Raw genomic sequence first — 12,977 nt, 5'->3', positions numbered from 1 at the left:
TAATTGCACAAAGATGGGAGGCAGGTCAGAAGATTGGACAGAATATAAAAAACAGCAAAGAATGACTAAAAGATTGATAAGGAAAGTAAAATTAGAGTACAAAATAAAGCTAGCTGGAAATATAAAGACAGATAGTAAGAGTTTCTATAGTTATTTAAAAAAGAAAAGAGTTAACAAAGTGAGCGTTTGTCCTGTAGAAAGTGAGTCTGAGGAATTAATAATGGATAATAAGGAGATGGCAGATGAATTGAACAGATATTTTGCATTGTTCATCACTATTGAGGATATAAGTAACATCCCAATATTATCTGTAAGTCAGGAAATGGAAGGGAGGGAGAAACTCAAGAAAATTACAATCACCAGGGAAGTGGTACTGAGCAAATTGTTAGAGCTGAGGAGTGTCAAGTCCCCGGATGTCATCCTAGGGTGTTAAAAGAAGTGGCTAGTGCGATAGTTGATGTATTAGTTTTAATTTTACAAAATACCCTAGATTTGGGGAAGATTCCGTTAGATTGGAAAATAGCGAATGTAACTCCTTTATTCAAAAAGGGAGGGAGACAGAAAGCTGGAAACTACAGGCCATATAGCTTAACATCTGTCTGAGGGATATTGTTAGAAGTTATTATTAAAGACATTACAGGAGGCCATTTAGAAAAAGTCAAGGTTGAGGCAGAGTCAACATGGTTTTGTGAAAGGGAAATCATGTTTAACCAATTTATTGGAGTTCTTTGAAGAAGTAAACTGTGCTGTGGTTAAATGCAGACCATCCATCTTAAACAGGTCCCACCTGCCCCAGAGCTGGTGTCAATGCCTCAGAAATATGATTCCCTCCCTCCTACACCAATTCTCCAGCCACATGTTCAATTGATCAATCCTCCTATTCCTATGCTCACTAGCAGGTAGCAGTGACAGTATTCCTGAAATTACTCTTGAGGTCGTGCTTTTTAATTTCCTTCCTAACTCCCTAAAATCTGCTCTCAGGATCTCATCCCTCTTCCTACCTATGTCATTGGTACCAATGTGGACCACGACCTCTGACTGTTCATCCTCCCCCAGAAGGATGCCCTGCAGCCGCTCCATGACATCCTTGACCCTGGCACCAGGGAGGCGACACACCATCTTGGAGTCACGTTTACTGCCACTGAAATGCCTGTCTGATCCCCTGACTATCGAATCCCCTATCACTATTGCTCTTCCACTTTTCTTCTTCCCATCCTATGCAACTGAGCCACACGTAGTGCCATAGGCTTTGCACTGGCTGCACTCCCCCGAGGCGCCATTGCTTTTACCAGAGTCCAAAATGGAAAATCGATTAGCAAGCAAGATAGACTCAGGGGTCTCCTGCACTACCTGCCTGATTCTCTTAGACTGCCTGGCAGTCACCCATTCCTTCTCTGCCTGCATGTTCCTAACCTGCAGTGTGACCACCTTCCTAAACATGCGATCCATGTAATCCTCTGCCTCATGGCTGCACAACAGTGATTCCAGCCACCGCTAGTGTTCCAAACCCAGAGCTCAAGCTTCTGTGGCCGGTGACACTCCCTGCAGATATGTTCATCGAGGACACGTGTGCGTCCATGACAGCCCCCAAACCTCAGGACAGACATTCCACTTAGCTGAGCCGACCTGCCATAACTTAACTTTAAAAACATTTTATTACCATGAGAAGTAGAATAACTTACCAGTTACTCACCAATAAGCTTTTACTGAAGAAAGGCAGCTACTGGAGACTGAAAAATGGTAGAAGAAAGAGAAAGAAAAAAAGAAAGGATCCCGTCACTCACGCACCAAACTCAATCTTTACACTCTATGCACTAAAAGCAGCTCTTAGTGCAGTCAAATTTTTTTTTTTTTACTTAATTTATGGGGTGCCCCTCCTTACTGAACTCTTTCACTTACCAAACTCCCTTCTTCACACTCTGTGCTGCCAAATACACTCAATGCAGACAAGCAGCACTGAGAGTCCCCTGAATTTATACTCTGAAAACAATGCTGTGTCAGCTCTGCTCGAGCTCTGCTAGAGCTCAGAAACCAGTTTAAGCTAGCGACCTAATTAACTAGCTACAGCTACTCTGAGTGCTTCTATGCTGCTGTTTAAAACTGCAACAAACCTAACCTACCTCTTAACCTAAACAGGAATTTCAATTAATTATTAAATGTAAACAAATGCAAATGTAATCAAAACAAAAACTAGTTTTCAGAGATTAATCCTTAAAATAGACTCACTTACCAAAGTCCCTTCTTCACACTCTGTTCCTCCAATAAACACTCAGTGCATTTGAATAGTCGAGTCTAGATGTAACAAAGGAATGGATGAAGGTTTCAGCAGCAGATGAGCTGAGGCAGGGGTGGAGTCGGGAGATGTTACAGAGGTTGAAATAGGCGGCCTTAGTGATGGAGCAAATATGAGTTCAGAAGCTCATCTCAGGTTGTGAACAGTCTGGTTGAGTCTCAGACAGTTGCCAGGGAGATGGATGGAGTCGATGGCTCGAGAACAGAGTTTGTAGCAGCACCAAAGAGAATGGCTTCTGCATTCCCGATACTTAAATGGAGGAAATTTCTGCCCTCCCAGTGCTGGATGTCAGATAAACAGTTTAATAATTTATCAGCAGGAGTTTAGAGAGGTGGTGGTGAGGTAGAGCTGGATGTTGTCAGTGTACATGTGAAAATTAACAGTGTGTTTTCATATGATGTGGCCGAGGGGCAGAATGTAGATGAGAAATAGGAGGAGGCCAAGGATAGATCCTTGGGGGACACCAGATGTAACGGTGTGGGAGCAGGAAGAGAAGCCGTTGTAAGTGATTCTCTGACTACAATTAGATAGATAAGCATGGAACCAGGTGAGAGCAGTCCCACCCAGCTGGACGACAGTGCAGAGGTGTTGGAGGAGGATGGTGTGGTTAACCGTGTCAAAGGCTGCAGACAGGTCGAGAAGGATGAGGAGGGAAAGTTTACCTTTGTCACAGTCACATCGGATGTCATTTGTGACTTTGATAAGAGCTGTTTCAGTACGGTGACAGGGGCAGAAACCTGATTGGAGGATTCAAAAATGGTGTTCTGGGAAAGATGGCCATGGATTTGGGAGGTGACAACATGTTCAAGGACTTTGGAGAGGAAAGGGAGTTTGGAGATGGGGCGTTAGCTTGCAAGGACAGAGCAGGTCAAGGGCTGTTTTTAGGAGAAGGTTGAGATTTGGCAGAGAGAGGGAACTGTTAACAATATCAGCTAACATGGGAATCAGGAAGGGACTCAGCCCCATCCATCCAAGCACTGTGAAGCTGAGGCCTCAGGGCTGTTGTCTCATGTGCCGAGCCCGACTCCACTCCCTCCCGCTGGGTCCCGACTCCCTATCCTAGTCCCTCGGCTGGACTTGTCCTGATGTAAACCCCCGACACATACAACACCGTCTGACTCGGAGAGAGAGGGAGAAAGGGAAACTGCAGTGACCAGGTGGGAGTAATGGAAGGACGAATGACTCAATAAATTGTCTCCAAAAAAAAAATTCACATGAGATGATTTCCAGCATCTGCAGCACTTTAGCTTTTCTAAGAATATTTTTGAATTCTAAGCAGATGTGAGGAGCTGAGAATTGAACCAGTGGAGGTGGAGGAGAGTCTGTGGCTGCTATATACGAACATACAAATTAGGAGCAGAATTAGGCCATTCAGTCCCTCTAGTTTGTTCTGCCATTCAATAAGATCATGGTTGATCGAATTCCACACTCCCATCTACCCCTGGTAACCTTTAATTCCCTTGCCTAACAAGAATCTATCGATCGCAGCCTCACAGCTCCAGCGACCCGGGTTCAATTCTGGGTACTGCCTGTGTGGAGTTTTCAAGTTCTCTCTATGTCTGCGTGGGTTTCTCCAGGTGCTCCGGTTTCCTCCCACATGCCAAAGACTTGCAGGGTGATAGGTTAATTCGCCATTATAAATTGCCCCTAGTATAGGTAGGTGGTAGGGAAATATAGGGATAGGTGGGGATGTGGTAGCAATATGGAATTAGGGTAGGATTAGTATAAATGGGTGGTTGATGGTCGGCACAGATTCGGTGGGCCGAAGGGCCTGTTTCAGTGGTGTATCTCTAAACTAAACTATAAACTAAAATTATTCACTGACCCTGCCTCCACCACCTTCTGAAGCTGAGAATTCCAAAGTCGCACAACCCTCTGAGAGAAAGAATTTCTCCTCATCTCTGTCCTAAAAGGGTGTCCACTAATTTTAAAACAGTTCCCCCTAGTTCTGGACTCACCCACAAGAGGAAACATCCTCTCCACATCCACCTTGTCAAGACCGTTCAGGATCTCATATACTTCAATCAAATCTCCCCTCACTCTTCTAAACTCCAGTGTAAACAAGCCCAGTCTGTCCAACCTTTCCTCATAAGACAAACTTCTCATTCCAGGTATCAATACAGTAAACCTCTTCTGAACCGCCTCCAACACATTCACATGCTTCCTTAAATAAGGAGACCAAAACTGCACTGTATTAGAGATGTGGTCTCACCAAAGCCCTGTATAACTGAAGCATAACATCCTGACTTTTATTTTCTATTCCTCTTATAATAAAGGATAGCATTCCATTTTCCTACTTTATTCCTTGCTGTACCTCTAGACTACCTTTTTGTGACTCATGCTCTAGAACACCTTGATCCCTCTGCACCTCGGAGTTCTGCAGCCTTTCTCTGTTTAAGTAATATTCTGCTTTTTAATTCTTCCTTCTCAAGTGAACAAGTTCATATTTACCCACATTATACTCCATCTCTGCCAGACTTTTGCTCAATCACTCAACCTATTGATATCAGTCTGCAATGTCCTTATGTCATCTTCACAACATACTTTCCGACCTATCAGCTGTTTCCCCTCCTGTCCTGCAGGGGGTGGTGTTAGTCTCTTCCAGCCCCCACTCCCGCCGCTGGGGGTATTTTCACATCCCATTGATTCCTGCTGTCATTCAGTTGATGGAAGTCTGGGGATAAATATTCCATTCATGGACTGGAAACACTGGGACCCGCCTCTGGGCTGCTCTCAGTTGTTTTGTTTATTCATTAATTGAATAATTGATGTAACTGGATATTTCACTGCACTCTTGACCTGCTCTCTGAACTTGGACTGAGTCACCATATAAATAAATGTGTTTGTGCAACAACTTAAATTCTGCAGCATATATCCGACTTGTTCAAATATAAAAGAAAAATCATCATTGAAGTGATATGTGATGTTTAAGTAATATAAAACATATACCAACCACAGAAGTATGAAGCTGCCAGATATGCTGAAGAGTAAAATCACAGACTTCCTTCTGCTCTCCATCTCTGGGTCACTGTGATTCTCTCCCTTGCTCTGACCCCTCAGTCCCTTACGGACTCGACTGGCCACTAAAATATGTCTGACTGTCAGAGCGTTGAGCAACAGGATTAAAGCAAATGGGATCAATGGAGTTAAAACCGAATCAAACCAGTCAAATCCCACCCATCCGGGGTCAGTGTAATATCTTGGCTTCATAGAACAGAACCATGGTACATTGTCGATTATCTCTCCAGGCTCATATGCAAAGTAATGTGGGATGTTTTTTGAACAGAGCAGAATGCAGGTTGTTGCTAGAACCACAGCTGCAGTTTTCTTGGTGCAATATTTTGTTTTCAGCTTCTGGCAACAAATGGCCACAAATCGATCAAAGGTGAAAGTGACGGTGAACCAGACAGAACAGTCTATGGCTGAACTGAGCAGGACAGCTTTAACACGACACACATGGGTGATATTTAGGAAAGACAGCGGGAAATAATAATAACTGATCTGGTTCTGTACTACCTCAAATATAAGAACCAGTAGATCCGCCGTTGCCATGGCCACCAGGTAGTGAGTGGTGCAGGTGGAGAGGCCGCACTTTCCCCGGGACAGGATCACAATCGCCAGTAAATTAACTGTAAGAGAGAGAAGGGAAAAGAGACTGGAAATTACTGATCAAACATTCTCCGTGTCTGACCCAGACAGTAAGGGCAGGATTTTAGCACCAAAAACAGGGGTGTTGGGGCGGGTCAGAGGTTAAAATTTAAAAATCGCAAGTCCGACCTCAACCGACCTTTGACCCACCCACTTCCAGGTTTAACGCTTTCGGGAAAGAGGATGGATAGACAACCACTCCCAGGAGGTGGGTTGGTAATTTAAATATTTGAATGATGCTGGAAGTCTCTGACTTAATCTGTTTTACAGGTTTAACTCTGTCCGGCCGGATTTCTCCGTTATACCCCACACCACACACAAAGACACCTGAGATTGATGATTGGAACAGTCCCCCCCCTGGGAATGAACCACTCCCTTGGGATCATCACCGCATTCCCCACTACTGCCCGGCATTGGACTGCACCCCGACTGAGTGAATGTTCAGGGTGGTAGACTTTCATCAGAACTGGAAGATATTAGAAAGTTACAGTGAAAAGTTGGGTATAGAGGGAGAAAAGAACAAAAGGGAAGGTCTGTGATCGGGTGGAGGGCAGGAGTGATTCAATGATAAAAGGGATGATGGTGCAAGCTGAATGGGACAATTAAAGAAACAGAGGATGGGTCCAGAGGAGGTGTAAATGGTTACAGCAGAATAACAGAGGGAGATGGGAGCATGGGAAATCTGGCAAAGAGGAGAAGCCTGTAAAAGTGACAGAGAATGGTGGGTAGACCCCAGGTGGTGTAGACGAGCCTGCCAGCTGTGTAACAATAGGGGATCCTCACCCCAAGCACCAGCCCACACCCCCTCCACTCCCAGTGACTCTGGTGTAACCATCCTCCATTACCAGCACAGACCATCCCAGAAAGTGGGTGCAATGATTATAATCTGAAATTTTTAATCTCAGTGTAGAGTCTGAGAGGCAATAAAATGACGAATTGAAAAATCGGGTGCTGTTCATCATTGCACTTCTGTGGAAGAGTGTAGGAGGTCGAGGATAGAGAGGTCAGAGTGGGAGTGGGATGTAGAATTAAAATGACAAGTGATCAGAAGCTCAGGGTCACACTTGCAGACTGAACGGAGGAGTTCAGCAAAGCAATCACTCAATCTGTGTTTGCTCCTCTCCCAATGTCCAGGAGATTCCATCGTGAGCAGTGAATACTGTTAATAAATTGAAAGAAGTCCAAGTAAATCACTGTTTCACCTGGAAGGAGTGTTTGGAGCCTTGGACAGTGGGAAGGGAGGAGGTAAAAGGGCAGGTGTTACATCTCCTGTACTTGCATGGGAAGGTGCCTGGGGAAGAGGAGCTGATGTTGGGGGTGATTGAGGAGTGGATCAGGGTGTCACAATGAGTGGGGGGAAGGGAGGGGAGCAGAATATATGTTTGGTGTTGGGCTTTGCTGGATGTGGCAGAAATGTTGGAGGATGATGTGTTGAATGTGGAGGCTATTGGGGTGGAAGGTGAGGACAAGGGGAACCTTATCATGGTTCTGGCAGGAGGGAAGGGGTGAAGGCAGTAACACAGGAAATGGGATGGACACGGTCGAGGGCCCTGTTAACCACAGTGGAGGGGAATCCTCGGCTGAGGAATAATGAAGACATTTCAGAAGCACTGGTGTGGAAGGTAGCATCGTCAGAACAGATGGACCGGAGGTGGAGAAACTGGGAGAATGGAGCAGAGTCTTTCCAGGAAGCTGGGTGGGAGGTAGTATAATAAAGGTAGCTGTGGGAGTCGGTAGGATTATAGTAGATATTGGTGAACAGTCAGTCCGCTGAAAAAGAGGTAGAGAAGTCGAGGACGGGAATGGAAGTGTCAGAGACGGACCACGTGAAGACGAGGGAGGAGTGGAAATTAGAAACAGAGTTGATGTAATTTTTCAATTCAAGACAAAAGAAGGAAATGACACCAGCACAGTCATCAAAGTATCAGAAAAATATGTGAAGGAGTGGAGTTGAGTCAGATTGGAACAAAGAATGGTCCACGTATCCTACACAAAGGCAGCATAGCTAGGACACATACAGCTCCCATAGTGACAACATTTGAGTGTGGAATATCCCAATGTTTACACCCGAGATCCACACACCTATACTTTACAACAGGGTCCCTGCACATGGATCAGGATCAGGAACCTGTCAGGGTTTCATTCCCAGACGAAAGCCGGTGAGGAAGAGAGGAATTCCAGTGGGAATGGTGAGTGAATGAAATAAAATGAATCAATTCCAAATGGGGTCCTCAGAATGTCCCAGCAGGAGATGGTGGAGGGAAACAGGCCGGGAAACAGCCTCATGGTGACTGTCAGGCAAGATCCCTTCCACTGTGAGTTTAAGGAGACCTCGGATTTACTGGACTTTGGAGCAGAGAGGGGCAGACTGACATGGACAGAAATGTAAATGGAATTCTGCAGCACAGCTCTGAGTTCAGAAGGAAGGAAGTCTCGTGTATTGTGGGACAGTTGGAGCCAGAATGACCCAATGGATGAGGATTCGGAGCCTGAAGAAGGGAGTGAGATCCTTGAGGGGAGGAACTAAACTGTTAAAAAGTAGTGAATAAATTCAATGAAAAACTTCAAGACATTAGAGGTAGAAAGTGGGGAGATATCTGATAAAGTAATAAGAGAGTGGGAACAATCTCTCTGGTTTGGATGGATTGCATCCACACATGCTAAAAAAAAAAATTAGAGATAGCAGAGGCACGATTATTTGTTCATTAATAATCATCAGAACATAGAACAAGTCCACAAAACTACAGACCAGTTGGCATAATGTCAGTGATAGGAAAGATAATGGAATACTTATTCAAAATGTGACAGAAACAAATATGATAATAAAGAGTAGTCAGCACATATTCCAAAAGGAAGGTCATACTTGACCAATCTTACTGAATTCTTTGAATAATATCAGATAGAGTGGATAAGACTAATACAGATGATGGAATAGACATTGATTTTCTAAAGGTCTTCGATAAGGGACCACACAGCAGACTCATGACTAATCTCAAAGCAGTGGAGTTAGGGGACAAGCACCAGAATGGACAGTGAGCTGGCTACAGAGACAGAAAACAGGGAGTTGGGGTTAAAGGGATTTTCACAGATTGGCGGAAGGTGGGAAATGGTGTTCCACAAGGATCAGCGCTGGGAACATTGTCGTTCACCATTTACGTAAACAATATGGACTCGGGAAGCAGAAGCATAATTTCAAGATTGGCAGACAAATCCAAGTTGAGAGTACAGTTAATACTGAGGAAGAATGCAACAAAATACCTGAATATATTTCTAATAATAATAAATAAACTTGCACAATGAGCTTTTAAATGGAAAATTAATTTCAGTCGAGCTAAATGTGAGGTGCTGAATTTTGTTTGTAAGAATATGGTTCCCTAATATTCCTTGGAAAATTAACATCTGAATGGGGTCGAGGGGAAAAGGGGTTCAGGCGGACGGGATTCACAAATCATTTCAAGTAACAACACAGGTTAACGGGACCATAAAATACAAACAAAGCACTGGAGTTCATTTCTAGAGGAATGGAATTGAAAAAGCAAAGAGCTGATATTAAACTAATATAAAACCTTGGTTATACAACACTTTAGCGTACTGTGTACAATTCTGGTCTCCATATTACAAAAAGGATATTGATGCACTGGAGAAGGTGCAATTATCTTAACCAGAATGATACCAGAACTGAGAGAAGTGTACTATTTATTTCATCATTAACAGTTTACTAATATTATTATTTACTGCCCTCGGTCTGATCTCTGTATTATGAAACCTCAATATGTCTGTTCCTCAGTTAAAGGTGTCTCTCCTCATAGGGATTGGAACAGGTTACATGTGCCGAAACTCTGAATCATAGATAAGAACTGATCCGTGAAATCATAATCAGTTACAGAAGTTGACCATTCAATAAACACAGCCCAATCTTCATCCGGTCTAACAGACAGATCATAAAATGGACCACTCATAACCCACAGATTCTGAGGACCATGTTGGAGGAAGACGATAATTCAGCATGAAATAACTTATGTGTTTCAAGTAACTATACTCAGATTAAGAAATGTCATCATACAGAGGATTAGAATGCTGTAACAGTGCTGTCCTGCTGTTTAACTTCAGTAAGTAGTTAACATCTGTTTCTGTTGGAGCAGTTCAATAGGAGACAGAGCAATATCAATATATTTCACTTTATACACTTATTACCAAACATCTTCAACCAACAAGAAAAGTCTTCCCGTTTGCCAGATATAACATTCGTTAAACAGAGAGACAGCTCCATGGAGTGGAGATGCCAGCGTATAAAACAGCAATTTAAAAATAGAAACATCTTGTTCATTACAGTTAGTGACCCACACTCAGTACAATTCCACAGTGACTGATACTCCCAGTAATACATGGTCACTGGGATCAGGTGTTCCACTCCGGTTAGTGACCCACACTCAGTACAATTCCACAGTGACAGACACTCCCAGTAATACATGGTCACTGGGATCAGGTGTTCTACTCCGGTTAGTGACCCACACTCAGTACAATTCTATAGTGACAGACACTCCCAGTCATACATGGTCACTGGGATCAGGTGTTCCACTCCGATTAGTGACCCACACTCAGTACAATTCCACAGTGACAGATACTCCCAGTAATACATGGTCACTGGGATCAGGTGTTCCACTCCAGTTAGTGACCCACACTCAGTACAATTCCACAGTGACAGACACTCCCAGTAATACATGGTCACTGGGATCAGGTGTTCCACTCCGATTAGTGACCCACACTCAGTACAATTCCACAGTGACAGATACTCCCAGTAATACATGGTCACTGGGATCAGGTGTTCCACTCCAGTTAGTGACCCCCACTCAGTATAATTCCACAGTGACTGATACTCCCAGTAATACATGGTCACTGGGATCAGGTGTTCCACTCCAGTTAGTGACCCACACTCAGTACAATTCCACAGTGACAGATACTCCCAGTAATACATGGTCACTGGGATCAGGTGTTCCACTCCAGTTAGTGACCCACACTCAGTACAATTCCACAGTGACGGATACTCCCAGTAATACATGGTCACTGGGATCAGGTGTTCCACTCCCATTAGTGACCCACACTCAGTACAATTCCACAGTGACTGATACGACAAACATATGAATCCTGAACAGAAAGAGGCCATTCTGCCTCTCTAGTCTGCTCCTCCATTCAATAAGATGATGGTTGATCTGTTTGTGTCTCAGATTCCACATTCCCATCTACCCCTGATAACCTTTGATTCCCTTACCTACCAAAAATCCATCTACCTAATATTCAAAATAAATACAAATAAGAATATTCAATGACCCTGCCGCCGCCAGCTTCTGCGGCACAGAGTTCCAAAATTGCATAACCCTCTGAGAGAAAAAAAATTCTCTTTGTCTCTGTCCTAAAAGGGTGACTCCTAGTTTTAAAACAATGTCCCTATTTCTGGACTCCCCCACAAGAGGAAACATCCTTTCCACATCCACCTTGTCAAGACCATTCAGGATCTTATATACTTCAATCAAATCTCCCCTCACTCTTCTAAACTCCAGTGTAAACAAGCCCAGTCTGTCTAACCTTTCCTCATAAGACAACCCACTCATTGCAGGTATCAATCTAGTAAACCTCCTCTGAACAGCCTCCAATGCATTTACATCCTTCGTTAAATAAGGAGACCAAAACTGCACACAGTATTCGAGATATGGTCTCACCAATGCCCTGTATAACTGAAGAATGACATCCTTACTTTTATTTTCAATTCTTCGCGTAATAAAGGATAGCATTCCATTAGCCTTCTTTATTACTTGCTGTACCGCATACTTTTTGTGACACATGTACTAGAATACCTAGATCCCTCTGCACCTCAGAATTCTGCAGTCATTCTCTCTTTACGTAATACTCTGCTATTCATTCTTCCTGCCAAAGTGACCACATTCACATTTTGCCACATTATCTTCTACCTGCCAGATATTTGCCCATTCACTCAACCTATCCAAATCGGTCTACAACCTTCTTTTCACCTCTTCACAACTTACTATCCTACCTATTTTTGTGTCATCTGCAAATTTAGTTACTGTGCCATCACTCCCCTCATCTATGTCATAGACATAAGTTGTTAAAAGTTGAGGCCCCAGCAAAAACGCATGCAGGACTCCACTCATCACAACCTGCCAATTCCAAAATACTTCCAGTAATACATGGTCACTGGAATCAGGTGTTCCACTCTGGTTAGTGACCTGCACTCATTTTGATTTTACACTGACTGATGCTCCCACTACTACCTTCACTCAGAGAGTTGCCTTCACTGAGGTCTAATTCAGCATTACACGATATTCTGCTAAATGCAATTACTTGATAATTCAGAGAGCCTGTCAGTGACAAGCAGAGGTTTATTATCAGCTGAGACAATGGAATTAAACTGCAGAGATAATTCAGGATATTTGACATAAGAAAATGATATCACTGATCATGTGTCTGTATAATGGTGACCAGTAGATCAGCATTTAACATTATCAGTCACACAGTAAAACCAGAGACCATCTCACATACACATTTACACAACTTCAATGGTTATAGTCACTTACTAGGAACACCAATGACAGCAAGGAAGGGGTAATATATTTTCAAGATACTGTCAATTGTTCGATCCATTTTCTGTGTGAAGTGATGTGTCCCTTCGTGCTGCAGACAATCTCTCTGTATTAAACTCTGAGCTGACACATTGCCAGAGCCTGTAATTTATACCCTGTGGGATCACCCCGGGGATATTGAGGTTGCCACATTGTTCAAACTTATTGTTTTTAATTGAACAAACAAATTACGACATCGAGTCCGTGTTGTGATAGAATATATTTATTTCTAAGGTTGAATTGGAAAATTCCAAAGACTGGACAATTCTGATCATATTAATGAACTAATGAAAATTCAAAGCTGTATTCTCCCAGCAATGAGGTTGTTCTTTCAAACACCATCAGTCCCATCTCTAGATCTCATGTTGTTTCAGTGATGTCCTTCACTCGACTGTGGTTCG

General features: G+C 43.3%; 1 protein-coding gene across 1 annotated transcript; it reads right to left on the bottom strand.

Annotated features, from left to right (window-relative positions):
* Positions 1-1,215: 1,215 nt before the first annotated feature.
* On the bottom strand, positions 1,216-12,598 carry LOC137346322 (probable G-protein coupled receptor 139). The gene is made up of 4 exons (XM_068009812.1): positions 12,532-12,598; positions 5,075-5,922; positions 2,121-2,128; positions 1,216-1,468 (listed from the first exon to the last, which is right to left on the bottom strand). The coding sequence occupies exons 1-4, from the start codon at positions 12,596-12,598 to the stop codon at positions 1,216-1,218; spliced, it is 1,176 nt and encodes a 391-aa protein (XP_067865913.1).
* Positions 12,599-12,977: the final 379 nt, after the last annotated feature.

Source organism: Heterodontus francisci, chromosome 29 (genome assembly GCF_036365525.1).
Source record: "Heterodontus francisci isolate sHetFra1 chromosome 29, sHetFra1.hap1, whole genome shotgun sequence".
NCBI lineage: Eukaryota > Metazoa > Chordata > Chondrichthyes > Heterodontiformes > Heterodontidae > Heterodontus > Heterodontus francisci.
Note: the sequence above shows the minus strand (reverse complement) of the source record. Positions and strands in the feature narration are given on the sequence as shown.

Coding starts and splice junctions, on each gene's coding strand:
- LOC137346322 (XM_068009812.1), bottom strand. CDS start 12,598: ATGGATCGAACAATTGACAGTATCTTGAAAATATATTACCCCTTCCTT. Junction 5,923..12,531: donor TGCTGTCATTGGTGTTCCTA/GTAAGTGACTAT, acceptor TCTCTCTTACAG/TTAATTTACTGGCGATTGTG.